Source organism: Oncorhynchus mykiss, chromosome 5 (genome assembly GCF_057628025.1).
Source record: "Oncorhynchus mykiss isolate SJ-2025 chromosome 5, ASM5762802v1, whole genome shotgun sequence".
Lineage (NCBI taxonomy): Eukaryota > Metazoa > Chordata > Actinopteri > Salmoniformes > Salmonidae > Oncorhynchus > Oncorhynchus mykiss.
The window spans coordinates 39,225,824-39,252,458 of NC_143026.1; the positions used below are offsets into that span (position 1 = coordinate 39,225,824).

At 42.5% G+C, this 26,635-nt stretch overlaps 1 protein-coding gene across 4 annotated transcripts in view; it reads left to right on the forward strand.

Moving 5' to 3' along the window:
* Positions 1-26,635, forward strand: part of rfx3 (regulatory factor X, 3 (influences HLA class II expression)) — a 57,467-nt gene that overhangs the window by 7,370 nt on the left and 23,462 nt on the right. Inside the window, exons 2-7 of one of the 4 annotated variants that reach the window (XM_021602769.3) lie at positions 15,412-15,536; positions 15,629-15,717; positions 18,356-18,629; positions 24,172-24,246; positions 24,544-24,725; positions 25,005-25,124. In XM_021602769.3, the coding sequence (XP_021458444.3) occupies positions 15,417-15,536; positions 15,629-15,717; positions 18,356-18,629; positions 24,172-24,246; positions 24,544-24,725; positions 25,005-25,124 (860 nt within the window). In that variant the 5' untranslated portion in view covers positions 15,412-15,416. The remainder of the gene's footprint in view (positions 1-15,411; positions 15,537-15,628; positions 15,718-18,355; positions 18,630-24,171; positions 24,247-24,543; positions 24,726-25,004; positions 25,125-26,635) is intronic. The other 3 variants (XM_021602770.3, XM_090234784.1, XM_090234785.1) reach the window with 3 other exon arrangements.

Below are 26,635 nucleotides of genomic sequence, written 5' to 3' on the forward strand. Positions count from 1 at the left end.
TAAACTCTCCTTTCAGACTCACATTAAGCATCTCCAATCCAAAATTAAATATAGAATCGGCTTCCTATTTCTGCCAAACATACCCTCGTAAAACTGACTATCCTGCCCATTCTTGACTTCGGCGATGTCATTTACAAAATAGCCTACAACACTCTACTCAGCAAATTCTATGCAGTCTATCACAGTGCCATCCATTTTGTCACCAAAACCCCATATACTACCCACCACTGTGACCTGTATGCTCTCGTTGGCTGGCCCTCGCTTCATATTCGTCACCAAACCCACTGGCTCCAGGTCATCTATAAGTCTTTGCTACGTAAAGCCCCACCTTATCTCAGCTCACTGGTCACCATAGCAGCACCCACCCGTAGCACGTGCTCTAGCAGGTATATTTCCCTAGTCACCCCCAAAGACAATTCCTCGTTTAGCCGCCTTTCCTTCCAGTTCTCTGCTGCCAATGACTGGAACGAATTCCAAAATCACTGAAGGTGTAGACCCATATCTCCCTCACTAGCTTTAATCACCAGATGTTAGAGCAGCTCACAGATCACTGCACCTGTACATAGCCCATCTGTAAAGAGCCCATCCAACTTCCTCATCCCCATGCTGTTATTCTTTTGCTCCTTTGCACCCCAGTATCTCTACTTGCACTTTCACCTTTTGCACATCTATCACTCCAGTGTTTAATTGCTAAATTGTAATTATTTCGCCACTATGGTCTATTTATTGCCTACCTCCCTTATCTTACCTCATTTGCACACACTGTATATATACTTTTTCTCTATTGTGTTATTAACTGTATGTTTGTTTATTCTGTGTAACTCTGTGTTGTTTGTGTCGCACTGCTTTGCTTTATCTTGGCCAGGTCGCAGTTGTAAACTAGCCTACCTGGTTAAATAAAGGTCACACACCACACCACACACGCATTTACGTATGTCCCCATTACCAGTAAAACATAATCAAAACCTATTTCTTTTACCTTACTTGCTGTGCTGTTTCGTTGTTCATTTGTGCAGTTGTTATATTCAACCAGGATTTCATCATACATGTCAAGCAGTGAAGTTTCAGCTCTGTCTGTCCGTGACCTCTCTTCCTCGGTGCGCACTGTCACGGTGTCCGTTTCCATCTTGTCCAGCTGTGTATGGAACATCTCACATAAACCCTGTTTCTTGTCTGCATCGACGTAGTGGTCCTAGTACCTAGCATCGAGCATGGTGGCGACAGAGTAAAGAGGCTCAGAGAGAATGCCACCGAATCGCTTGTTCACAGCTTCGAGGACTTTTGTACGTTTTAACACCACGGTCTGTGTCGGCAATTTTGTTGAGCAGGCATTTCAATCCATGACAGGGGGTATCACACGGGGTATCACATCTGCTGCAGATGCAGTTGATGAGCTTGTTTCTCGAGTCAGTTGTTCGAATGGCGCTAGGAGTGTGTTCATGTTTCCAGGTTTCTAACATGTTCTCAAATGCCATTGAAATGGCAGTATGAGAACCAGCTCATTCTTGAGCATGCAATATGGCTTTCCTCAGTACGAAATCCTCGTCGACCCACTTTGCTGTCAGACTCGGCTTGCTCATGGGGCTGACATCGCTGGTCCAAATGTCAGTCGTGAAGCTAATAGCAGTGACGCCCATAGCAAGTAGCTCATTGATGTACGTTTCAACAACACTGTGGAACTCCGGTAGGGCAACATCTGAAAAATAATGTCGGCGAAAGCCAACATCCGAGGACGGTTGATTGTCAAGGGCAATGAATGCCATTATCTTGCCGTTAATGGATTTTGCTGAAATGTTCTTACTCTTTCAAATGACTGCTCGACTTGAGCTTGTTTAGTTGTTGGAAGTGTGAGCTTAGTATTTTTCTGCTTTTGTTCCGTGTAGCGCTGTATTTTTCGTGGCGTCATTACGTCATTTACTTATGTTATAGGTATGCACGTCATCTACTTATGTTATAGGTATGCACGTCATCTACTTATGTTATAGGTATGCACGTCATCTACTTATGTTATAGGTATGCACGTCATCTACTTATGTTATAGGTATGCACGTCATCTACTTATGTTATAGGTATGCACGTCATCTACTTATGTTATAGGTATGCACGTCATCTACTTATGTTATAGGTATGCACGTCATCTACTTATGTTATAGGTATGCACGTCATCTACTTATGTTATAGGTATGCACGTCATCTACTTATGTTATAGGTATGCACGTCATCTACTTATGTTATAGGTATGCACATCAGCTTTGACATCGGTTTTGCACATTGGCGTTAAAAAAATAATCGGGCCTCTGCCGATGTTGGCATTTTTAGCTAATATTGTCCGATTCCGATATGCTCACCGATATATCATGCATCCCTAGTTCAAAGCGCGCAGCAGCGATATATACGTCTCTAGTGGTGTTGGAAGGTGGGTGAGATTGTTGGCTTCTACTTGGCGGGTCAGGAGAAGTAATGTTTCCTTGAAGGCTTTGATAAGGCTGTACATCTGATGTGCAAAAAGGCCCTTCCCTTGTAGTTTGGAATTCAGTTCATTCATGAGGCCATGATGTACATGGTGAAGGCAAAGTCAGCCAACCATTCTTTGTCTTGCAGTTGAGGGAAATCCATATATTTTCCTTTCATTTGCAAAAACTCAGCAATCTCCGACTTCAGGTCCCACACCCTTTTAATCACCTTCCCCAAACTCAGCCATCTCACGTTTGTGAGGTAGGGGAGATCTGCATGACCTGACTTTGTCTCTTCCAACAGTGATACAAACTGCCTGTGGTAAAAGATTTTGCTCTTATGAAGTTTACCACTTTAGTGACTGTGTCCACAACATGGCTCATTTTCAGAACACATTTACTGAGCAGCTCCTGATGAATAAATGCAATGCAGGAAAATAATTTTCTGATCTGGGTTCAGCTCAGCTACCTGATCTGGTATCCTTTTCAAAAGGCCAACACTTTTTCCTGTCAAGTTTGGGCACCCATCAGTGGTCACACTGGATACCTTTTTAAAAACTCAGTCCCAGCTTTGCCACACACTTATTAAAATTAACCTCCTCCAATAAACATTTCCCCGTGGCTGTGCTCTTCATTGACTGCACTGAAGCAAGCTCCTCTGTAATGTCAAAGTCTGGGGTTATGCCTCATAAGAATATCAACAACTGCGCCGTGTCACATGCATCACTGCTCTCATCCAGGGCCAAGGAGAAATGGGTGAAATCCTTTACCTTGTCTTTCAAACTGTTGTTCCATATTCTCTGCGATGTCCTCGACATGCTGTGTCACTGAAAATATTTCCCTGTCAAGACGAACAAACAGCTCTTTCTTGTCGGGGCAAAGTATTGCTGCAGAGTCAAATAGACATTCTTCAATGAATTGCCCTCAGCAAATGGCTTGCTATGTTTAGCAATTTTGTGGTACATAGCTAGCTCTCGCAATTCCGTCGCTTGCTGAATGCAGTTTTGTGCAACTCTTTCGATGCACTTGCCCTCTGCTCAGAAGACATATTCCTATATCTCTCTGCATGCTTCGTCTGGAAGTGTCGGGACAAGTTTTAGTCTTTCAAGACCGCAATTCTCTCTTTGCACACTAAGCACACTGCTTACACCCTACATTCATTGTCTAATTTCCTTTTCTTGAAATCTTTAAAAAAAAAACACATATTTTTGCGCAATTTCTAGCTAGCTAGTATTTGTAACTGTGATGTGTGGGTGTCAGCCTGTCAGTCACTGTCTGTCCTCGTGCAGTTGCTATTTATACGTGCCTTCAAAATAAATGTCCCACGAGCGGTGGGAGTTAAATCATTACACAAAGGTGAGTATTCATTGGGCTTTTAATGGTCTTTTAAATTTTTTTTTTAACTAGGCAAGTCAGTTAAGGACACATTTTTATTTACAATGACGGCCTACCAAAAGGCAAAAGACCTCCTGCGGGGATGGGGGCTGGGATTAAACATTTAAAATAAATTACATATAAATATAGGACACAACACACATCACGACAAGAGAGACAACACTACATAAAGAGAGACCTAAGACAACAACATAGCAAGGCAGCAACACATAACCACACAGCATGGTAACAACAGAACATGACAACAACACGGTAGCAAAACAATATGGTAGCACCACAAAACATGATACAAACATTATTGGGCACAGACAACAGTACAAAGGGCAAGAAGGTAGAGACAACAATACATCATACAAAGCAGCCACAGCTGTCAGTAAGAGTGTCCATGATTGAGTCTTTAAATGAAGAAATTGCGATTAAACTGTCCAGTTTGAGTGTTTGTTGCAGCTCGTTCCAGTCACTAGCTGCAGCGAACTGAAAAGAGGAGCGTCCCAGGGACGTGTGTGCTTTGGGGACCTTTAGCAGAATGTGACTGGCAGAACGGGTGGAGGTTGAGGGCTGCAGTAGATATCTTAGATAGGGGGGAGTGAGGCCTAAGACGGTTTTATAAATGAGCATCAACCAGTGGGTCTTGCGACAGGTATACCGAGATTACCAGTTTACAGAGGAGTATAGAGTGCAGTGATGTGTCCTATAAGGAGCATTGGTGGCATATCTGATGACCGAAATGGTAAAGATTATCTAGCCGCTTGAGAGCACCCATACCAGCTGATCTATAAATTACGTCTCCGTAATCTAGCATAATCTAGCATAATCTAGGTTAGTTTGGCAGCTGGGATGAAAGAGTAGTGATTACGATAGAGGAAACCAGGTCTAGATTTAACTTTAGCCTGCAGCTTTGATTTGTGCTGAGAGAAAGACAGTGCACCGTCTAGCCATACTCCCAAGTACTTGTATGAGGTGACTATCTTGAGCTCTAAACCCTCAGAGGTAGTAATCACACTAATGTGGAGAGGGGCATTCTTCTTACCAAACCACATGACCTTTGTTTGGGAGGTGTTCAGAACAAGGTTAAGGGCAGAGAAAGCTTGTTGGACATTAAGAAAGCTCTACAACAAGTAGAGCGTTTAACACAAAATGCGGGGAGGGGCCAGCTGAGTATAAGACTGTATCATCTGCATATGCATCTGCATGTTGTTTTAATTTGAGTAACAAATACGCTTTTCAAAACTTCACGGTCGCAAATGATTTGATCTGATTTGATCATAAACAAAAATGTATATCAATAAAAACACTAGGCCTATAAGTAATTGGTAGGTCTACGTTGTTACTTCTGTGAACTTGTATTATCCTCCCTCCTCATGAGAGAAATTCGAAAATATCTTTAAAGACATGTGCTTTTGGTAAACTTACAGAATTATTTGTCCAAAATGAAGTACAAGTGTTGATATTAGTTGGCTGGGTTTTTTACTTCAACATCATTGTTTTGATGTATTACCTTAATAATACTTTTTGAGGTAGATGTTTTGGAAGAACCCTTTTCCATCTGTTTGACCAGAAATCAAAGCCATACATTTTTAAGAAGGAACATTTTATAAAAATGTATCAATGCCTTTTATTCCCCCAAAATATAGACTCTCTGCTTTCATTTGACACCCAATTTGATATCCTCTTATGAACTTCACATGTTGGTGCTCATGGGTCCTTTTACATGGAAATGTATCACATTCCTTTCATTGACAATGTAACATTAGACTAATATTAGTTTACTGCTGTTTGGAAGATGAAGAAACAAACTGAACCTGACTATGACAGGTTTGTTTATTTGTTACTGGTGTGGTGGGGTAGGTAGTTGATAGGCTAGTAAAAAGTGGAAGTGGAACCACTCCGATTCAGCTGCATTTTGGACTCCCTGATCCAACCAAGCTGAGGAAATCTGAAAATGTCAAAGCCTGGATTTCTGTATTTTACAGACAACTTATGGCACGGAATACAAACTTTTGAATATTACACACACATCTTCTAACAGAGGTTTCCAGCTGTCATTTCGTAAGGCCTACATTTTCTGTCCGTCCATAAAAATGGAGCGCAGTATGGAATCGCTGGAATAATGAAAGACACGACAGTCAGATTCTCAAAGTGTGAATGATTATTATTATTACTGGAATAGGCTGGATGGCTTGTAATTATTATCAGAGCCATATCCCAGTCGGCCTCTCCACTAAAACATCATTAAAATGGCTTTTGGACACCCTTTTTTACTCTCTTAAACCTCTGCAGTTTGCATGAAAAGTTACGAATCTGCAGTATGGAAATATCCTAGGCTTCCTAAACAGAATGCCGGTTTGGTGTTTGCTCAGTCAAGACAGGTGTGTAAGCCTACTGCCCAGATTAAATGATGCTTTTCTCTCATGCTACTCCTTACAGACATATCTTTTCTCTCATGCTACTCCTTACAGACATATCTTTTCTCTCATGCTACTCCTTACAGACATATCTTTTCTCTCATGCTACTCCTTACAGACATATCTTTTCTCTCATGCTACTCCTTACAGACATATCTTTTTTCTCATGCTACTCCTTACAGACATATAGTTTTTGACTTCATTAATGATAAATTATTGCGTTGTTTTAAAGCAAATTGTCAATGAAAGTGTAGAGACACATGGATCTCTATATGTGATCCGTTTCCTCCTAGTGGTTTTGTGGCTCTTATGGCCTCTTGGCTGACTATAGATGGATCTGGACCCCTCTTATGGCCTCTTGGCTGACTATAGATGGATTTGGACCCCTCTTATGGCCCCTTGGATGAGGAAGGAAAAAGCTCCAGGGTTGTTGTGAGGAAGGAAAAGCTCCATGGTTCTCTGTGTTGCATCATCATTCTCTACAGTCAGGTCCACTGGGTGTTCTCTGCAGCCAGCCGCAGCCCTCTGTTCCCACCTAGGGGAGAGGAACAGGTGTGTGTCGAGAGGGGGAGGTGGAAGGGGGGACAGGTGCACAGTGGGTCTTAGTGGGACTCCTGACCACCTAGGCTAATTGTTTTTGAGCCACCCTAAGTCTTTCCCTGACAAACATGCCAAGAAATGACTGGTATATATGTAGGTAGGCTATAGGCCCACCAAGCTTGCAATTAGGCTAGATATGACCATTTCCATGGTTACTGCAAGTTTATATGGGTAGCATCTCACAATAAAGTCATTTCAATCTGTCACTCCATGTGTGGACCATGATGCGATAAGACACATAGCAGGCCTCAATCCCAAATGAACGGAACAGACTGGCAACATCTGGAAAATAAGCTAAAGAATTTTACTGAAATTAATTAGCTTAATGATTATTTGCACAGCTTGATTTTAGTTCAAGTAAGTTATTGCTGTGATATGAGGACTCCAGTTCTCAACCGTGGGCATTTGAAGGTCTGTCTATTGACACTATTGTTTTGCATTGTAAAAATAGGGCCTAGGCCAGGGATGGATAACTGGTGGCCCCTCTTCTGTAGGCCCATGGATAAATTCCCCTACCCCCCCCACACACAAATATATTTGTGTACATTACCGGTCAAAGGTTTTAGAACACCTACTCATTCAAGGGTTTTTCTTTATTTTTACTATTTTCTACATTGTAGAATAATAGTGAAGACATCAAAACTATGAAATAACACATGGAATCATGTAGTAACCAAAAAAGTGTTAAGCAAATATGTGATATTCTTCAAATAGCCACCTGTTGCTATTTAACACTTTGTTGTGTTTACTACATGATTCCATGTGTTATTTCATAGTTTCATAGTATTTCATAGTCTTCACTATTATTCTACAAGGTAGAAAATAGTATAAATAAAGAAAATCCCTTGAATGAGTAGGTCTGTCCAAACTTGACTCATTTGAGAGTTAGAATAGTAGAATATACAAGGTGCCATTTTTAAATGTTGTGCATCAGCAGTTTTTATCTTGTCGGTCACTGACAGTCACTCAAATTAGACCATGTCCAAAAAAAAAATTTGATTGGTAAGTTAGTCTAGCAGCCAGCTATCTTAACTTGTAGCAAGCATGGTCGAATTACTGACCCGGGCCCCCATTGATTTGTTAGGAACTCTCACTCAGATGTCATATTAAGAACTGCAAATATTCGCTCCACCCCATGGCAAAATGTGTAGAATTGCAGCAAACCTGCATTAAAACGGTAACATTTTCTCTACTCCCCATGGAAAAAAAATTGTAGAATAGCAGGAAATGAACTCTGAAACTTCACTTCGCTGTCAAGAGGGGGGCCACTAACATGCTTTGCTCCCAAGTTGGGAGAAGCCCCCAACAAAATGTTCCTTAAAAGGCTAGCGCCGCATGTATGGATGTGGGTATGTAGACCCGCGAGCCACTGCAGATTTTTTGTGGCCCCCACCCCCATCAAAGATGCCCATCCCTGGTCTAGGCCTATAGCCTATTATAACGCAATAATGGCATACACACCTCTGTCCACAGAGGACAGGATGTCAGAAATGGTAGTTACCACTTACCTGAAGTCAGGTGTTGGGTGGGCAACGATAGAACCATGCCACCTGTTCACTGGATCCTGTTCCATTTCCAATCACTTAAAGAGCCGCTGATTCATTTGATTATTCATCCATCCATTTTCATGGCTTAGCAGCATCAACTGGGGTTTTTGCTGTGCTATTTGCACGCACAGCAGCCTGTGTACACTGTTTTTACATTGCAAGGTGTACTTTATCACTAACCTCAACCCTGTTCCATAGTTGTGAAGGAAATTGGTTAATGCTGCAGCTTCAGACAGTGTTTTTATCACTGCCAGCCTAACATGGCCACAGGTCTAACATGATGGAGACAGGAAGGAAATGAGATCAATACAAAGGAGACGTGCCTCTTTATTTGGGCTTGTGTTTCTTTCACAGTGTTACAACTCCTCTCTAAAGCATGTTGTTTCTGGACATTCATCAGTACATTTTAGGTTGAGGACAATCCACTTGCTACCAGTCTCATGCTCACAATGGATATCCCAGGCATTAACAGCATTTTAGACTTTAAACATATTTTGTTTTGATCATGCCATTAAAGTTGCCCATATTATTGACTGTGGTAATGTGGTGAGATAACATTATAGATCTCGTTCTGATCGTCTGATGTCATAAGTCCTGTTCCCCCTATTTCCCCAGCTGTCAGTCATATGGGGAGGAGGAAGGACCCGGGGGAGGGTGAAGGAGAGGCAAGGCGAGTGCTGCCCTCCTCTCTGGCCTTTGTTCTTGCGTGGGCTTGTAGCGCTTGCAGTTGTTCAGTTGAGCACAGCGCTTAAGTGGGCCACAGGGGAGCGAGAGCAAGGGGGGGGGGGGGGGCTGCAGGAGTGAGGTAGGTGCCCTGTTTACATCCAGAAAGTCAATCCTCTCCTCATCTCCTAATCATCAGGGGCAGGCTGCAGGGAGCAGGTGGATTTGGTGTAGTAGAGGCCGATAGGGCCTCTCCTACTGCAGAGTGCATGGAGCAGAAGAAAAATGGTACCTGTAGAGACTAAAAAGAGAAAGCATGTCAGCAGCATTTCCCTGGCACAAAGACTGGCACAATTTACCGTATAACCACGTAACTGATGGTTATAAAAGAACTGACGACGGGATGGCCAGGCATTTGTGCAGTGGAATCCATTTTTGAGGTGACGTGGACTCTTAACAATGTGAATAAACTTTGTTGCTCAAGCTAAGTGTTGTAGCAAACGAGTCTTCGGTTGCCTAGGTGACGCCCGCATGCCTGCAGCAGCAGCACACATTGAAATATAGTTGATGGTCCCAGTCGGTATTCACGCCAACAAATTGGGGGAAACCAACATTATTTTCTATTGACCCCCATTGTAAAAGAGGTAACTTCGTCATACATTTTTTTTGTTATACAGAAATAACAAAACATGCCGAAAAGCTGCTGTGTTAGTTAATGTACATGTAACCGTGTCAGAAATCATGACCTCTGGTTCGCAGTGCTCCCACGTAGGAAAATAGAGCCTGTGAGTTCTGTGTGGGGGATGCGGTGTCCGAGGAGTCTACACGTACTGTAGATATGTGTGTGGGAAACATTAAATCACAGGTAAGACATAGCTTGTTTAGTACAGTCCGTTTGTAACTCCACTCACTACTTGCAGCTGAGCTGTATAGTCCGTTTGTTTGTGTTGTTAGTCTTGGCAAGTGTAATGTTGAGCTAGCGCTCAAGTGGCTGCTAGGGAGCAGGCAATGTTGAAAATGAATCTCTAGACATGTTATATTTTTCTTAAATGTAATTTTGTAATCGACTAAAACAAGCAGACAACAAGTACTGCATTTAAAAAAGTTAATGGGGTAGCCTATTGTGGGTAACCACAGGTTGTTTTCCCCACAGGCGGGATGGGTCGCGACGTTCTATCTAATACCAACTGGGTCTATAGAAGAGGCTTGGAACCTCTAACCCTGGCAATAGATGCAGTACAGAGGTCAAACGAACTCGACCAAAACAATGGAATTGCCATGGAAACGCGCGGAGGAAAGGGCGGTGTGGGAAAGATCCTTAGTCTCATCATTGCCATCCAGCAAAATTAGGCTACATTTAGTCTATTGTTTAAATGTGTATTTCACACTATGTTGAGGTAACAATCTGAGTCTAATGCTTGTATGGATGTCAACCCCAACACATGTTCATGTCATCATTACTAATCAACTGCATTACAGTTAAAAATGACTCACTTCTACCACTGTTGCTAACCAGCTTATACATTTGGCATTTTTAGCAGTCACTTCTTCTAAACCTGAAAATAGACTTGTTGAAGTTCTACATGTTATGCAGTGGAAAACATCTCAATATATAAAAATTGTGCGCCTGTTACAATACATCAATCATGACGGATTTGACGAAATCCACTTTGTCAGATCAGTTGAATGTGAGCCAATCTGGTCAATGGAACTATCTGTGTTCCATTGACTCCTTTACGGCATCTACAGTATTTGACTGGTGAACTCATGGATACACTCTCAATGGCTGCCTGGTATTGGGATGCAATAATGTAGAATGTTAATTCAAATAACTGATGTGGCTCATTCAATGGAATGTATTTTTTGTCATGTCGGTTGAGTTGAATCAACAAATCACAGCACATATTGATGGGTACACTTCTTCTTTTTACTTCCTGCTTTGCTCCTATGAGTACACTCTCAATGGCGGCCAGTCCACCCATTTTGCCATCATTGACCTTGAATGGGTATGCCCGTTCTATTCATTCTATATCTATGGCATCACATACAGTCAGCAGCAGAGGAGAGGAGAACATGTGCAAATAGGCAATAACAGTCATCCAAAATTCCATGACCGTCCCAGGCCTACCTGGCACTGGTTGTCACTGTCATGTTAGTTTCTGTCGTCTGCTGCCTTCCTACTAGCATTGCCCTGTGATCAGGTACATGGGCTTTTGGAGCTTTTTAGACCATGTTGTCACGCTACCAGCAGAACATATGCAATTTGCTGAGCGACATTAAAAGGCCATATCAGATGGAACGATAAGTGTCTTGAATCATGCAGGATTTTTTTTATCTTCAATGGATGCTGAGCGCTCTTCAGGATTGTTTAAGTCTTTCTGTCTTTGGTTTTATCAAATGGTAGGCTAATACATTATAGAAACAAGGGGAACACTTTTCTTAAACCCCTGCTGCACCATCAAAGTATAGACTATGTTCCTTCAACTGAGCGGTTTCAGTTTGAAAGTCCTGACTGATGGCAGAACAGGAGCGGAATGGTCTGACTGACTGGTCTCTGGTTCTTTCTGTGAACAGCATGGAGAACCACCTGTCTGAATCGGTGCTCAACTGTTTTAGTGTTTTAACAATACAGGATGGAAGAAAATACTATTCAATTCAATGCAGCCTCCTGAGTTAAAAGGAAACTACGCTGATTGACACCCTGTTCATGCACTATACTGTGCTGTACTATCATGCACTATACTGTGCTGTACTATCATGCACTATACTGTGCTGTACTATCATGCACTATACTTTGCTGTACTATCATGCACTATACTGCGCTGTACTATCATGCACTATGAAGGGAGAAATGCATCTGAACACAACCTCTGGTATATCACTGAAGATAGAGAGGATGAGTAGTAGGGTGGAGAGAAGAGGGGGTGGAGGAGGACAGGCAGACCCCGGAGAGATCCAGGGCTCTTAGGAGACAGGTTAATTAACCAGGAGAGGCTTGGTCATGGAAACTAAGTTCAGCAGATGAGGGGGAGTGTGTGGGGGGTCACCGTGGAGGACAGAGCAAGAGGAGGAGAGGTGGCTGTTCTATGATTAGCCTACATGCTGCTTTACTGTGAATGTCTCCCTCTGCCCAAGTCCTCATCTCACCGTAGCTTTGTGTGTTCAGGGTTGGGTCGTTAGCCAATAAAGATGGATTCTAAATCTCTGACACCAGCTACATTTTTGGACACCTATGCATGTGTTCCAATGCCGAGGTGTGAGAACAAAGTAAAAACCGTGGTTTGACAAATACGACCACATTTTCACAAAATTAGCCTAAATGTGTTTGGCAAGAATTAATCAACAAATGTCTGAATGATAAAAAATCGTTGGAAGATGTGAAGGGAACAGATTTGTGAGAGCAGAGGGAGAAAGATAAGCTCATTAGGGCTGTTAAATATTAACTGTTTTTTTATTGCTGTGAACACGGAGACAGGAGACGAGCTCTCTGCTCGGACCACTGACTCATACACTACCCTGAGTACATTCAGTACTGCTGGCCACAGCTGCCTGTTCTAGCAGCACAGCAGTCAGAATTACAACGGTGCAGTCAATGTGATGAGTTGCTTAAGCACTGACTCTCAAATGGACAGTTATTGTACACACAGAGTCGGTATTCTTATTCATATTATTCCACAGAATAATGATGATATGGTATTGTGACTGTATTAGTACATGTTGTGCATAGATGATTGGTTGAGAGAAGCTTCTTCCCAGGAACCAAATCATCTAATCAAATGACAATTTTATTTGTCACATGAATACAACAGGTGTAGTGATGAATACAACCGTGAAATGCTTACTTACCGTTAACCGTTAACCAACAATGCAGTTCAAGAAAGAGGTTAAGAAAATATTTACAAATAAACTAAAGTAAAAATAGTAAAATAAAAAAAGTAACACAATAAAAATAACAATAATGAGTCTATATACAAGGGGTTCCAGTACCGAGTCAATGTGCAGGTTAGAAGAGTTATTTTGTAAATGTAGGTAGGGGTAAAGTGACTATGCATAGGTAATAAGCAGCGAGTAGCAGCAGTGTGAAGACAAAGGGAGGTGGGGGGCGTGTCAATGTAAATAGTCCTGGTGGCCATTTTGATTAATTGTTCAGCAGGCTTAATGCTTGGGGGTAGAAGCTGTTAAGTAGCCTTTTGGTCCTAGACTTGGCGCACTGTTACGGCTTGCCGTGTGGTAGCAGAGAGAACAGTCTATAACTTGGGTGACTGGAGTCTTTGACAATTGTGTCATGCACAAAGTGATGTCCTAACTAGAGGTCGACCGATTATGATTTTTCAACGTCGATACTGATTATTGGAGGACCAAAAGAGGCGATACCAATTAATCAGCCAATTTTTATTTATTAATAAATGACAATTACAACAATACTGAATTAACACTTATTTTAACTTAATATAATACATAATTAAAATCAATTTAGCCTCAAGTAAATAATGAAACATGTTCAATTTGGTTTAAATAATGCAAAAACAAAGTGTTGAAGAAAGTAAAAGTGCAATATGTGCTATGTAAGAAAGCTAACGTTTCAGTTCCTTGCTCAGAACATGAGAACATATGAAAGCTGGTGGTTCCTTTTAACATGAGTCTTCAATATTCCCAGGTAAGAAGTTTTAGGTTGTAGTTATTATAGGAATTATAGGACTATTTCCCTCTATACCATTTGTATTTCATTAACCTTTGACTATTGGATGTTCTTATAGGCCCTTTAGTATTGCCAGTGTAACAGTATAGCTTCCGTCCCTCTCCTCGCTCCTCCCTGGGCTCGAACCAGCACAAGGACAACAGCCACCCTCAAAGCAGCGTTACCCATGCAGAGCAAGGGGAACAACTACTAGAAGGCTCAGAGCGAGTGACGTTTGAAACGCTATTAGCGCGCGCTAACTATCTAGCCATTTCACTTCGGTTACACCAGCCTCATCTTGGGAGTTGATAGGCTTGAAGTCATAAACAGTGCAATGCTTGACGCACAACGAAGAGCTGCTGGGAAAACGCAAAGAAAGTGCTGTTTGAATGAATGATTTACGCGGCTGCTTCTGCCTACCACCGCTCAGTCAGATACTTAGATACTTGTATGCTTGTATGCTCAGTCAGATTATATGCAACGCAGGACACGCTAGATAATATCTAGTAATATCATCAACCACGTGTAGTTAACTAGTGATTATGATTGATTGTGTTTTTATAAGATAAGTTTAATGCTAGCTAGCAACTTAACTTTGCTTACTGTATTCACGTAACAGGCCTTGTGGAGTGCAATGAGAGAGAGAGGCAGGTCGTTATTGCGTTGGACTAGTTAACTGTACGATTGCAAGATTGGATCCCCCGAGCTGACAACGTGAAAATCTGTCGTTCTGCCCCTGAACGAGGCAGTTAACCCACCGTTCCTAGGCCGTCATTGAAAATAAGAATAGTTTATTAACTGACTTCCCTAGTTAAATAAAGGTATAAAATAATAACAATAAAAATTTGCGGCCAAAAATACTGATTTCCAATTGTTATGAAAACTTGAAATCGGCCCTAATTTATCGGCCATTCCGATTTAATCGGTCGATAGTCCTAACCGACTTACCAAAACTATAGTTTGTTAACAATACATTTTTGGACTGGTTGAAAACTAGTTTTAATGACTCCAACCTAAGTGTATGTAAACTTCCGACTTCAACTGTAGGTCCTGGATGGTAGGAAGCTCGGCCCCAGTGATGTATTTGGCCGTACGCACTACCCGCTGTAGGGCCTTATGCCGAGCAGTTTCCATACTAGGCAGGGATGCAACCGGTCCGGATGCTCTCGATGGTGCAGCTGTAGATCTTTTAGAGGATCTGGGGACCCATGCCAAATCTTTTCAGGTTCCTGTGGGGGAAAAGGTTTTGTCGTACCATCTTCACGACTGTCTTGGTGTGTTTGGACCATGATAGTTCGTTGGTAATGTGGACACCAAGGAACTTGAAACTCTCGACCCGCTCCCCTACAGCCCCTGTTCATTCGTCAACATGGGTACAGTAATACCATAGATATAATCTAGAATTCATGTCTCTGTGAGTGATATTGATTTTATACTCCCAGACCCAGATACTCCTTAGTTAGCACTTCAATTGTCCTGGTACTGTGCATCTAAACCAAATTGAGACAAAGGTTTCTTGTGGAGTTCTTTGCAGTGGACTTTGTTCTGCCACTTTGGCGCCAGGCCAGAGAAGAGCTTGTGGTTCTCTATAGTCCGTCTATCAATGTGCTCCCCTCCATCGATGGCTCTGGTGGTACCCAGTTGACCAATGTGTCCTCTCTCTCCTGCAGGCGCCATGCAGACCCCTGAGGCAGGCGCTGACTCCGCCTCCACTGTCCCTCTCCAGACCGCCGTGCCTGTGCAGCCCGCAGGCTCCGCCCAGCAGGTGACCTCTCAGGTGCCTGTCCAGCAGCAGGTAAACGGCTGTGTGTGTGTTTGTGTGTGTGTGTTTCATTTGCATGTGTTTGATTTGTGTGTCGTTTCTAACTTGTTGCCCTACGGTTGCAGACCCAGACTGTTCAACAGGTTCAGCATGTATACCCAGCACAGGTGCAGTATGTGGAGGAGAACAGTGGCGTCTACACCAACGGAACCATGTGAGTGTTTAGTGTTGCTCAACCACCGCTGCCTTTGTCACTCACTCTGCAGTGGCACTATACAGTGGCTTTATCGTCTTCTCTGTAGTCAACGGCAACAGCTAAAGTCACTTCACAGCAGTAGTTCTGCCACACACACATGGCGGGTGCGGAGGGTGTAAGTAACAGCACAGTGAAGTACTGTGTGATTGTGTGCAGTCACCTGGAGATGACCAGGAGTATGAATAAGTGCTGCACACTCCTTGGCTCGGGGGACAAGGTTATGTACACACTCCACAGGCTGGGGCTGTCCCATAGTGAGTGACACACAGTCACAAATCGACCGACAGCAGTCTCTGATGGAGGGGTAAGGCCTGGCTACTAATCAGGACAGAAGAAGTGAGCTGAGCACACACCCACTTACTATTTGAGTCTGTTAACCGTGTGTTAGTACCAGCTGCTTGTCCCCTCCACAGTTCTATTGGGTATAGAAGTAGATTCACTACACACCAAAAGAGTAGATGAGAAAGGGGCAGGAGGTATTTCTTACCGTTCAGATGATTTGTCAACGAGTCATTCCGGTGCCCTAAACTTTCCTCCATAACCTGGTATTTCTCCAGAGTTTCGGCATATGTTTTATACACTCCTCTACAGATTTATTTAGACAGTGACGTTTTTAATTTGGCTTTGGATTTGAGATCAAATGTTTTATGAGGCGAGAGAACAGAAATAGGACAGCATTCTGGTAAATAAACTTAAATTGACGTTTTTATTACTGCACTAAAAATATGTCAATTTAAGTTTATTTGCCGGAGCGCTGTCTGATTTCTGTTCTTTGGATTATATACAAGAGAGTACAGAATGTCACCTTTTTATTTGAGGGTATTTTATTACATATCTGTTTCACCGTTTAGAAATGAAAGCACTTTATGTATCTTGGCCCCAATTGTAAAGTATGTGGACAAATTCACTTATAATGTATTTCATTTTGTCAAGTTTAGTATTTGGTCCCATATTCCTAGCACACAAACACTGTGTCAAGCTTGCTACTCTACAAACTTGTTGGATTCATTTGCAGTTTGTTTGTTGTGTTTCGGATTATGTTGTGCCCAATAGAAATTCATGGTAAATAACGTATTGTCTCATTTTGGAGTCACTTTTATTGTCAATCATTATATAATATATTTCTGAACACGTCTACATTAATGTGGATGCTACCATTACGAATAATCACGAATGAATCGTGACCAATGAGCGAAAAAGTTAGAGGCATTATTATCACATATGACACAATACATTATTTACCATTCATTTCTATTTGGCATAACATAATCCAAAACATAACCCAAATGAATCCAGCAAATTTGTAGTCACAAGCTTGATGTAGTCGTTGCGTGCTAGGAATATGGGGCCAAATTATTTCTGCATGGTATACCGAAACTTCGGTACCTTTTTGATACTAGAACATGAAAAACATTTTGGTACTCAAATGTTTGTTTCTTTCAGCACTTCTGTCAAATGTGTCTCACTTCGTCTACTGATTGAGAGAGGATCAAGTCTGTTTATCAGCGAGTCAATGTCTCTTTTGTAGCGCGAGTGCACTGTGCCTGCTCCAATTACTCATTGCTAGCTCTAGCCTGAACCACTACTCTCACTGGGAGTCTGGGCTGCGTAACGTTAGCTTCCCACTCATGCTTCATGGAAGCTAACACACAGTTTCAACACAATGTTGAAACTGTTAATTACTGTTTGCAAAACTATGTCTGTTACAGACTAGAATGCTTTACAATGCAAGAAGAAACTGTTAGCTTCCAGTTTTGTAGGCTAACTTTTCTTGCTAGCTTACAGCTGAAGCTAACATCAATTTACTACCCTAGTACTTTTTTGTGCAAACCATAATGCAAAATATGCCGATTGTCGCCACAAACTTTATTAATTCAGTTCAGAGCAACTGACTGTGTGTGTGAATTACTTCTTTACTGGGTCTTAAGAGACAGCGCACACCTTTTTAAATAAAATAAGAGATTGCTTCTTTTATGCAAATCTTGTTCAGCCGTATAATAAAATAAGTCCCAAATGGAAGGGAAGCTAATCGTTTTTTTCCTCTGTAGCCCCATGAAAGCAGCCAAATCAAGCTCAGTATCTCAATGCATGCGCACACTCCTATTGAATATGCATTTCCCATATTGAATATGCACTCCTATTGAATATGCATAAAGTGCATTCATTTCTTAGCGGTAAAACAGATATGTATGAAAATATCCCAAATTTATATGTAGGGGAATGTATATAAAGGTCTGAGAGAGAGAATATGTTTCTGGTCCACAACACCTGTTGTGTCAAGGCACTGAAGGGTGTCATTATATCAGAGGCCAAGGTAATGGTCTGAGTCACTGCAGAGGAAAACGACAATCACACAAATCTCTGTCGGCACGGCGACTCCTCAGGTGATTTGTGTAACTATGGAAACTCCACTTTCATTAACACAGGAATATTGCCTTCCCGTGAAGGCTCAGAATGGCACCGCTAATTCACATCAAATAGGCACTCTAGCACCATTCAAACTTTCCTTTATGTAAAAGGAAATTATCCTGACCTATCACTCCTGTGGGGGGGGGGGGGGAAATTCCTAACTTTTCCCTCCATTGTTTTTGCCCAGACGGACGTACTCGTACTCCGAGCCCCAGGTGTACAGCCAGAACAGTGGAGGGAGCTACTTTGACACGCAGGGCAGCTCGTCTGAGGTGTCTACAGTGGTGTCGTCCCATGGCATGGCCAATAATGGAGGGGGGAACGGGGGTCTGACCATGGGTCTGGCCGGGGGGCAGATCATCAGCAGCTCTGGAGCCTACCTCATCGGGGGCAACTCCATGGACAACTCTGCCCCCCACCCAGCCACCCAGACTACCCGAGCCTCCCCGTCCACTGTGAGTGTACGGCCCCCCTTTACTTACTCTTCTCGTCCTGTCTGTCTGTCTGTCTGTCAGGCCACTCTCTCCTGCCTGTGATAATGCATATCTGAAGCCTTTCTTCAGTAACTATAGTACCACTTAGCTACTTTATGTCAGTGTCTGAGAATGTGTTATTTAGTCCAGTCTTGCTCTGTCCTGTCCTGTGGTCTTCTCAGCTAGTTCTTTCTATAGGTATCTACCCTTCCAGTGCTGTAAATTGGAATTTCCTCTCGTGCTGTGTTTTAACTAAAGATTCAAATAAATATTAAATCAAATTTGTTAGTACTGCTTTACTGTGTCGTGAAGCTTTTAAGACAAAACACAATGGCTGTGTTTGAGCAGTAAGCGTAACGAAGGCTACCGTAGAGGGAAGTCGGCGAGTGAAGTCAGGGAGTTGCATCTTCGACAGCCGAAACTCTGTAGGGGTTTTCCAACAGCAAGGCTCAGACCAACATGGCAGTATCAACAAAGCTGCTGTTATTTCTAAATGTCACAAAACTTTATACCCCCATATCACACACTCACAAACTGAAAACATAACGGGGCCATACTTGCGAACATTAGAAACAGTTTAAATGTAAACAATTTCTCAGTCTAAAACTGTTCATCAGCCAGTTAAAATCGTCGATTTTGATACAACACTACATTGTAGCTAGTCCCATCAGATAATCTGGCACACGTTAGCCCTATGCTAACCTCACCAGATGACCGTGATTATTTCCTGATTATTTCCTGTCAAAGACCTTAGACTTTATATCCACCAACCAAAAAAAATCTACCCTGGCCACCAGAGGGATATTTTAAACCTTAAAATTCAAGATTCACTTTTGTTCCATTGGTCTGTAACAAAATGCTTTTTGCCAATATTGCATCGAGGCATCCTTGACTAGACTACTAGCTATTAGTACTAACGTTAGACAAAATGTTCACGTTTTCGCATATATTTGACATACATTCATGTTCTTTCACAGCAATAAAGATGTAAGAGGATTGTACAACATGTACGTTGTATATTCGCAAATTGTAAAAAAAAATAATAATAATTAATTAAAACTCTGACGCTCACAATCTTGTCAAATTCCCTACATTACCAAAAGTATGTGGACAGCTGCTCGTTAAACATCTCATTCTAAAATCATGGGTATTAAAATGGAGTCAGTCCCGACCTTTGCTGTAATAACAGCCTCCTCTCTTCTGGAAAGGCATTCCACTAGATGTTGGAACATTGCTGCGGGGACTTGCTTCCATTCAGCAACAAGAGCGTTCGTGAGGTCGGGCAGTGATCTTGTGCGATTAGGCCTGGCTCGCAGTCGGTGTTTGAATTCATCCCAAAGGTGTTCGATGGGGTTGAGGTCAACGTCTGTGCATGCCAGTCAAGTTTTTCCTCACCGATCTCGACAAAAAATTTCTGTATGGACCTCGCTTTGTGCATGGGGCATTGTCATGCTGAAACAAGAAACTAAGGGGCCTAGAACTAAGGAGCCTAGCCCAAACCATTATACCTCCTCCACCAAACTTTACAGTTGGCACTATGCATTGGGGCAGGTAGCGTTCTCCTGGCATCCGCCAAACCCAGATTGGTCCGTCGGACTGCCAGATGGTGAAGCGTGATTCATCACTCCTGAGAACACGTTTCCACTGCTCCAGAGTCCAATGACGGCAAGCTTTACATCACTCCAGCCGACGCTTGGCATTGCGCATTTGTGATCTTAGGGTTGTGTGTGGCTGCTCGACCAGGGAAACACATTTCAGGAAGCTCCAGATGAACAGTTATTTTGCTGACATTGCTTCCAGAGGCAGTTTGGAACTCGGTAGGGAGTTGCAACTGAGGACAAACTATTTTTACGCACTCGGCGGTCCCATTCTTTGAGCTTGTGTGGGCTACCACTTCGCAGCTGAGCCGTTTTTGCTCCTAGACATTTCACAGCACTTACAGTTGACTGGGGCAGCTCTAGCAGGGTAGAAATTTTACAAACAGACTTGTTGGAAAGGTGGCATCCTATGATGGTGCCACGTTGAAAATCACTGAGCTCTTCAGTAAGATCATTCTACTGCCAATATTGCCTAAGGAGATTGCATGGCTGTGTGCTCGATTTTATACACTTGTCATGTTCTAATAAACACATGTCAGCAATCCACCAATTTCAAGGGGTCTCCACATAGTTTTGTGTGTATACACAGTGGGGCAAGAAAGTATTTAGTCAGCCACTAATTGTGCAAGTTCTCCCACTTAAGATGAGAGGCCTGTAATTTTCATCATAGGTACACTTCAACTATTAAAGAAAATCACATTGTAGGAATTTTTATGAATTTATTTGCAAATTATGGTGGAAAATAAGTATTTGGTCAATAACAAAAGTTTATCTCAATACTTTGTTATATGCCCTTAGTTGGCAATTACAGAGATCAAACGTTTTCTGTAAGTCTTCACAAGGTTTTCACACACTGTTGCTGGTATTTTGGCCCATTCCTCCATGCAGATCTCCTCTAGAGCAGTGATGTTTTGGGGCTGTTGCTGGGCAACACGGACTTTCAACTCCCTCCAATGATTTTCTATGGGGTTGAGATCTGGAGACTGGCTAGGCCACTCCAGGACCTTGAAATGCTTCTTACGAAGCCACTCCTTTGTTGCCCTGGCGGTGTGTTTGGGATCATTGTCATGCTGAAAGACCCAGCCACGTTTCATCTTCAATGCCCTTGCTGATGGTAGGCTTTGTTACTTTGGTCCCAGCTCTCTGCAGGTCATTTACTAGGTCCCCCCGTGTGGTTCTGGGATTTTTGCTCACCGTTCTTGTGATCATTTTGACCCCACGGGGGGAGATCTTGCGTGGAGCCCCAGATCGAGGGAGATTATCAGTGGTCTTGTATGTCTTCCATTTCCTAATAATTGCTCCCACAGTTGATTTCTTCAAACCAAGCTGCTTACCTATTGCAGATTCAGTCTTCCCAGCCTGGTGCAGGTCTACAATTTTGTTTCTGGTGTCCTTTGACAGCTCTTTGGTCTTGGCCATAGTGGAGTTTGGAGTGTGACTGTTTGAGGTTGTGGACAGGTGTCTTTTATACTGATAACAAGTCCAAACAGGTGCCATTAATACAGGTAACGAGTGGAGGGCAGAGGAGCCTCTTAAAGAAGAAATTACAGGTCTGTGAGAGCCATAAATCTTGCTTGTTTGTAGGTGACCAAATACTTATTTTCCACCATAATTTGCAAAAAAATTCATAAACAATCCTACAATGTATTTTCTGGATTTTTTTTCTCATTTTGTCTGTCATAGTTGAAGTGTACCTATGATGAAAATTACAGGCATCTCTCATCTTTTTAAGTAGGAGAACTTGCACAATTGGTGGCTGACTAAATACTTTTTTGCCCCACTGTATAGTGTAGCTGTAATTTACCCATACTGCTATCATTCATTTGTGGCGTGATCCACTAAGGCAGTAAGCCCAGAGACGGCAAGGTTTTTATTTGAGGAAAAATCGCTCCAATGTTGGTCCTCGAGTCAAATAACGCATATGTGACAAAGTAGATGATTATAAAAACGCATATAAAACATTGTACATGTAAGTATAGCCTACACGTCTATGTAATATAGCCTATATTAGCAAATATTATTTATGTAGCACTGCCAGTAGCTTATGTGTCGTCTGGAAGAGGGACTCCAACAAGAAACTCCTCATAAAATATATTCGTAATCTTCATTTACAAGGTTTAGCCTGCACAACACACTACCACAATTAGTGTAGGCCTAATATGTAGTTTTACATTTGTGCCTCCCCTCCAAGCCATGTGAAGTGAGTGATTTTAGGTTGTTTTGTTATAACTGTGCTTGTAATAGGCTGTTTGGGGAAAAGCTTCTCTGGTGAAAACACGTGATTGGAATGACTAACAGAACATACCATTTCATTTTTGTCATTTGCATCAAACGTAAGGTAAACGACAAGTGTAGGTTACATTCGTAGAAAGTGTCTCCTCGCCAGACGAGGGCGTAATCGCTATGGGTATCCTCTACTAGGCTTTCACCTCACAGGCCTGGAAGCCGAGGCTTCCCTATGGAATAGTTGACCTGCATGGGGGAAGGTTTGTTCCTGGGTTGTCATGTTCTGTGCTAAGACGAAGACGAAATATGAATCGTCGAAGAGAGAAGTTGATCAACTCGTCTTTCTATCCACGCCTTACACAATCAAGGAGAAACACTTGAGCAACGAGGCAAGCAGAGACATGCTGTAAAATATCTGCTGGCGATGTAAAAGAAGTGCTGTTGAGTTAATACATTTAAATACCGTTTTTTTAAAGTTATTTTTCAATGGGATTATTAGCAGTTGTCACTATGACAATGAAGACACCCTGAAAGCACGGAATGACCTTGTTACCACCTTATTAGTAGGCCTACAGCGTGCAGTAGGGTGTGTTGATCAGTTGATTGACAGGTGTACTGTAGAACGATAAACATCAAACGTTCCTCTAGTGTGGATGCTTGCAAATGTGGGTTCTTTAAAATAACTTAACACTATTACTGCAATACTGCCATCTGTAGGGTGATAACGAGAGTGCTTGACTTTGTTAAGGACGCTGTTATGGAAAAGCGTTTGTTCACCTCAATCCATGTCAACATTTGTAATTGGCTGATGTAGAACCTGTTCCAGGAAATCATCACTGTCATCTGGTGAGGTTAGCATAGGGCAAAGGGCTACCGTGTGCCAGGTTATCTGATGGAATCAGCCACAATGTATCGTACTGTCATGTAAATTTACTATTTTACTTGGCAGATGTGTATTTTGAGACGGGTCCAACAAAAACAACCTAATGATTGGTTGACACATAGTGCCTCCCACAATGCAAGTGAGAAGCAACTGCAGCGACTTCATCAAAAACTGCATGACCTTTGATCACATCATTTTTGTAAAGTTTGTGCAGTCGACATGCAGTCGCAAGTCTGACAATTTTTTTAGAACTATAATACAACACACTTTGAAAGGACTTTAAAAAATTGGTCTGCTCCAACATGCGCAGTGAGGTCTCCCTCAGTGGGTCTGTGGTAGTTTCACAGCTTCTGATTACTGTGGCGCTTGTTTATTTATGTAACCTTTATTTAACTAGGCAAGTCGGTTAAGAACAAATTCTTATTTACAATGACGGCCTACCGGGGAACAGTGGGTTAATTACGTTGTTCAGGGGCAGAACAACAGGTTGTTACCTTGTCAGTTCCGGGATTTGATCCAGCAACCTTTCGGTTAGTGGCCCAACGCTCTAACCACTAGGCTATGTGCCTCTTGACTTTCTGTTAGCACTCTGCTTCATTAAGACAATGGGAAATGTAATTCAAAAGACAGTTAGGTGAATTTAAGTTTAAGCTGACTTTGCTATGCTGGGCTTTTGGCACTAGTTTGGGTGACGCTTGCTTTCGGAGCTGTTCTGGATTTTTCTGATTTTCTATGTGTGTCAGTACTGTGTCAGTATTCTAGTGCAACTTTTTCCTTTGTTGTTTTTGTTTTTCCTTCTATTTTTTGCTCCTTGGTCTATCAGATTGAAATGGCGATTGAGACGCTCCAAAAGACTGAAGGTTTATCCAGTCAGAGAAGCTCGCTGCTCAACAGCCATGTAAGTCGCCACTCTAAACGCCTCGCCTGCCTGCCCTCTATAGCTGTTCTCACTCTCTAGTACCTCCAGAACTCTCCCTTTGCATCTCCCTCTCTTTCTCTCTATGGTGGTGGGGGTTCTTCCTATGCTCCAATTTTAATTTTTCGCTGCTTTAGTTAAATGTGCTTTTAAAGCTAGGGAAGGGGGTGTTAGTATTTACAGACAAGTGGGGGGTGAAACATGCATCTGCTGTGGATTACAGAGAGGTGTAATGACATACATGTGTGTAATTGACAGAATATATTTTCTCCCCCACAGCTGCAATGGCTACTGGATAACTATGAGACTGCGGAGGGGGTGAGTCTGCCTCGCTCCACCCTCTACAACCACTACTTGCGCCACTGCCAGGAGCAGAAATTGGATCCGGTCAACGCTGCTTCATTCGGCAAGCTCATCCGCTCCATCTTCATGGGGCTACGCACGCGACGCCTCGGCACAAGGTGAGCTACTGAGAGGACAGACACGTTCTGATAACTCCCTCTGCACCTTGCACCCCCTCCTCTCCTTCTCTATCCCGTCACTGCATCTCAAGTCATTATGATTTCCTGTTTGGTATTACAGCATGTTTAAAAAATGTAATAAACACATTTAAATATTTTTTGACTGCTAAATTAATATAGGGGAAACACTGAGAACTTTTAGCTGTCTGTTCATTTGTGTGTGTGTGTGTGTGTGTGTGTGTGTGTGTGTGTGTGTGTGTGTGTGTGTGTGTGTTGCAGAGGGAACTCAAAGTACCACTACTATGGGATCCGGCTGAAGCCGGACTCTCCTCTCAACAGACTGCAGGAGGACATGCAGTACATGGCCCTCAGACAGCAGCCTGTCCAACAGAAACAGAGGTACAATACGTGCATTCGGAAAGTATTCAGACCCCTTTACCTTTTCCACAGTTTGTTACGTTACAGCTTTACTCTAAAATTGATCAAATTATTTTTTTCCCCTCAACAATCTACACACATTACCCAATAATGACAAAGCAAAAACAGGTTTTTAGAAATGTTTGCAAATGTATATAAAAAGACTAAAACTGAAATAACACATTTCAGTAAGTATTCAGACCCTTTACTCATTACCTTGTTGAAGCACCTTTGGCAGCGATTACAGCCTTGAGTGTTCTTGGGTATGACACTACAAGCTTGGCACACCTGTATTTGGGGAGTTTCTCCCATTCTTCTCTGTAGATCCTCTCAAGCTCTGTCAGGTTGGATGGGGAGCTTCAATGCAAGTCTCCAGTAATGTTCAATCGGGTTCAAGTCTGGGCTCTGGCTGGGCCACTCAAGGACATTCAGAAACTTGTCCCGAAGCCACTCCAGCATTGTCTTAGCTGTGTGCTTAGGATCGTTGTCCTGAGCACTCTGGAGCAGGTTTTCATCAAGGATCTCTCTCTCTCTCTGTGTTCTGTTCATCTTTCCCTCGACCCTGACTCGTCTCCCAGTTCCTGCCGCTGAAAAGCATCACAGAATGATGCTGCCACCACCATGCTTCACCATAGGGATGGTGCCAGGTTTCCTCCAGGCAAGACCAAAGCTAATTGGCATTCAGGCCAAAGAGTTCAATATTGGTTTCATCAGACCAGAGAATCATGTTTCTCATGGTTATAGTCCTGTAGGTTCCTTTTGGCAAACTCCAAGCGGGCTGTCATGTGCCTTTTTACTGAGGAGTGGCTTCTGTCTGGCAACTCTACCACAAAGGCCTGATTGGTGGAGTGCTGAAAAGATGGTTGTCCTTCTGGATGGTTCTCCCATCTCCACAGAGGGACTCTGGAGCTCTGTCAGAGTGACCATCGGGTTCTTGGTCACCTGCCTAACTAAGGCCCTTCTCCCCCGATTGCTCAGTTTGGTCGGGCGTCCAGCTCTAGGAAGAGTCTTGGTGGTTCCAAACTTCTTCCATTTAAGAATGATTGAGGCCACTGTGTTCTTGGGAACCTTCAATGCTACAGACATTTTTTGGTACCCTTCCCCAGATCTGTGCCTCGACACAATCCTGTCTCGGTGCTCTACGGACAATTCCTTCAACCTCATGGCTTGGTTTTTGCTCTAACATGCACTGTCAACTATGGGACATTATATAGACAGGTGTGTGCCTTTCCAAATCATGTCCAATCAATTGAATTTACCACATGTGGACTCCAATCAAGTTGTAGAACCATCTCAAGGATAATCAATGGAAACAGGATGCACCTGAGCTCAATTTCGAGTCTCATAGCAAAGGGTCTGAATAGTTATGTAAATAAGGTATTTCAGTTTATTAAAAAAAAACGTTTTTCGCTTTTTTGTTATGGGGTATTGTGTGTATGGGGTATTTAAAATTTTTTTTTTATGCATTTTAGAATAAGGCTGTAACGTAACAA